Source organism: Aristolochia californica, unplaced genomic scaffold (assembly GCF_029961685.1).
Source record: "Aristolochia californica isolate CCGP_79_NKW_82.1479 unplaced genomic scaffold, dmAriCali1.0.hap1 SCAF_11, whole genome shotgun sequence".
In the NCBI taxonomy this organism is placed as follows: Eukaryota; Viridiplantae; Streptophyta; class Magnoliopsida; order Piperales; family Aristolochiaceae; genus Aristolochia; species Aristolochia californica.
This window is the reverse complement of record NW_027181782.1, coordinates 29693631-29696761: the sequence shown is the minus strand read 5'-3', so window position 1 is coordinate 29696761 and position 3131 is coordinate 29693631. Positions and strand designations below refer to the sequence as shown.

General features: G+C 42.4%; 1 protein-coding gene across 1 annotated transcript; it reads left to right on the top strand.

The window, feature by feature from the left end:
- The first annotated feature begins 1478 nt into the window (after positions 1-1478).
- LOC137943750 (cytokinin riboside 5'-monophosphate phosphoribohydrolase LOG7-like) lies at positions 1479-2832 on the top strand. The gene is made up of 7 exons (XM_068789188.1): positions 1479-1607; positions 1711-1808; positions 1927-1957; positions 2035-2134; positions 2274-2344; positions 2447-2590; positions 2704-2832. Exons 1-7 carry the CDS (start codon positions 1479-1481, stop codon positions 2830-2832), a joined length of 702 nt encoding a protein of 233 aa, XP_068645289.1.
- The last annotated feature ends 299 nt before the right edge of the window (positions 2833-3131 follow it).

Genomic DNA, 3131 nt, shown 5'->3' with positions numbered 1-3131 from the left:
CGGGGTCTCACACGTGCATGAGCCGGGCCTAGCGATATAAGCGCATGCGACGGACCGATCCCTTCCTTCGGCGCTCTGGATTCCGGAATGAAATGATATTGATAGGTGGTGACAGACAAGTAAAGAAAATCACCGGAATTCATTTCATTGGAAATGAAATTCTGATGGGCGGCAGCGATCACTATTAACCTTTACAAATCTTTACTCCCGCCCCCGGTGGTCCCCGTCTATCCAATCATTTCGTCTGACAGCAGAGCTGCTCGCAACGTTCGAGGCCACTCCCTGTACGCCACGTGTCTGCTCAGTACGCGGCCAGTCGCCACGACAAGTCACGCGCATTAATTGCGAACGTGAGCTTGCCTTCCTCAACCGTCACCTGTCTTAGGGCCCATATGCTGACGTGTCCCTTACACGTAGACTAGGTCTTTTAATATGACAAACGTACCCCCCTAGTTTAAAGCGGACAAGGGCTTTTGATTGGCCACTTCATGGCGTAGCCGTACAAACCCCCCCTCTCCGGCATTTTCGTAAATATGTGGACATAAATTCGCAGGCTACTGGTGTTTTTTTCCCGCATAATTGGACTTGCGTGAGAGAAATTCAGAAATCTCTCCAAAAAGCTGACCGTAATTTGTTTCGAAATTGCAGAAGATGACGGTAATCTCAGGATCGAATAAATCAATAAAAAACAAGGGAAAACTGTGAAATGCAAACTCAATCTTGTTCTCTTCCGAAGAGGGCTTATAGTGAAAGCTTGTTCCCTAAAACAAGAACAAACAAACATGAGGGAGGAAAAATTGTCAAACAAAATTTTCATTTGCATACTAATTACTATTTTATAATCTCAAGATTAGGCTAAAATACATGAACAGTATGATAAACTAGTGTCAATTAGAATTCCGGGTCATGGGGGTCAATGATAGTGAAATTAATTAAACATTATCTTCACATTAATTAGCATTATCCTTAATAACAAACTAAGTTTCAAAATATTTGCTTTGACTAATTTCTATTAACTACCTAGTTTTGTTAATCTCTCCACACTCTTTAGTCTAATTCCTCTTTGAATTCCTTTTAGCCAACCTCTGATTTGCTCATCCCTGCTCTTGGATAGATTTGATTTACCGATCTTACTCCGATTAGCTCACCTTCAATGGCTTTATTCAGCTCTGCGAAGTTAGAATCGTGGGGAAAAATTGAAAATTCGCCAGCAAAAGAAAAAAAAAAAAAAAACCAGCAAACGTAAACTGAACGTCTCCGACTCGCCTTGGATTGGAGATTTCTTCACACGAACAGAGAGAACGTGTGCCGTTTTTTTACGTGGAAGAGCCTCCGTTCCGCCTTTTTGTGTCACTTGAACGCCTATATAACCTACACTCTGTTTTATGCTTCACCCAGGGAAAAAATTCTGTTGGTGTTCGAGTCGTGGAGTATTAAGGAGAGCAAGCTTAGCAGAGGAGGAAATCAAGTAGAGAATCATGGAGGTGGATAAGAACATAGGGACTGCAGCAAAATCTAGATTCAAGAGGATTTGTGTTTTCTGTGGCAGCTCTTCTGGTAAGAGGAACTCCTACCAGGTTGCTGCAACTGAGTTGGGGAAGGAGCTGGTATGGAAGTAGTAGATGACGTCTAGTTCTTTTCTTTCTTCAATTAGTGCCATTTGTTTTCTCATTCACTTACTGTGTTTGTATGATTTTCTTGTCCCTGTAGGTTTCGAGGCGAGTGGACCTTGTTTATGGCGGTGGAAGTATTGGGTTAATGGGATTGGTTTCTCAGGCTGTCCATACCGGAGGAGGACATGTTTTGGGGTGAGAAATCAATGAAAATAGTGTTCTGGGGTTTTCTCTCTTTCTTTGTTAGCTGTGTTTATAGTTTCGATTTCTTATTCTCTTGATGAGAAGATTTTACTTATCTGATTCATTGTAGGATTATACCGAAAACACTGATGGGAAAAGAGGTAAGTCACATGCGAGTCTCAGTTTTTCACTTCTTGTCGTCTAATCTGGTAGAGTCTGATATTTCGATTGCTTGCAGTTAACTGGTGAGACGGTCGGAGAAGTGAGGCCGGTGGCGAGTATGCACCAACGGAAGGCAGAGATGGCCCGACATTCGGATGCTTTCATTGCTTTGCCAGGTTTCCTTTTTTTCTTCTTCCAAGTCTTTCATCAGGACAACAGAGTCATCTTTCCCATGACTCATCTTCTCTTCGTCTTCCTCGGTAACAAAGTAAATCAGAGAAAATTAAATTCTTGTATACTTTCATTGGTTTTCAGGAGGATATGGCACCCTCGAAGAAGTCCTGGAAGTAATAACTTGGGCTCAGCTCGGCATCCACAACAAACCGGTATCTATTTCGAGAAAAAAAAAGAAATTGGTACATATGTTCTCTTAAAAAAGAGAAACTTGTTAGATGAGCCAAAACCTTACTTCTTCTCCTCTTCTGCAGGTAGGTCTTCTGAACGTGGATGGCTACTACAACTCTCTTCTGAATTTCGTAGACAAGATGGTCGACGACGGCTTCATCCTGCCTCGTCAGCGCCATATATTCGTGTCTGCTCCCAACGCTAAGGAACTCGTACAGAAGCTCGAGGTGGGACCAAGAGCAGAGAGCTAATAAACAATCAAAAGCACATTGTTTCCTTCGATTCTCCATCTTCTTTTATGAAACATCCACTGTTAATGCTTTTGTTCCCTTGGGGGCAGGAATCTGTGCCGGTACATGACGAATCGAATCTGAGATGGGAGGTGGAGCAGGTGAGCTATGCTCCAGGCTTGCAAGCAGAGACAACTCCGACTCCAACTCCAACCTTAGAAGCAGAGACTGTTCGGTAGCAGAGGGGACATCGGAGAGGAAAAGATGGTCGACTTTTCTTTTTGCGTTCCTTCGTCGTCGCGTGATGAGGGGAGAAGCCAACTGTTAAGAAACGACGAAATTCACCTCTGCTTTACATATATCTATGAATTTTCTTTTACCTTCTTTAAACATTGTAGAAAGGACTTAACAGCATCACCAAAACAACGAACTCACAGAAGAAATAGCAGCAACAGCAGCTTTATTCTGTGTTGTTGTTTTTTAGAGCATGCGTCAATGGAATTTTTTTTTGCTTTGAATCTGATTTGTATTTTTGTTA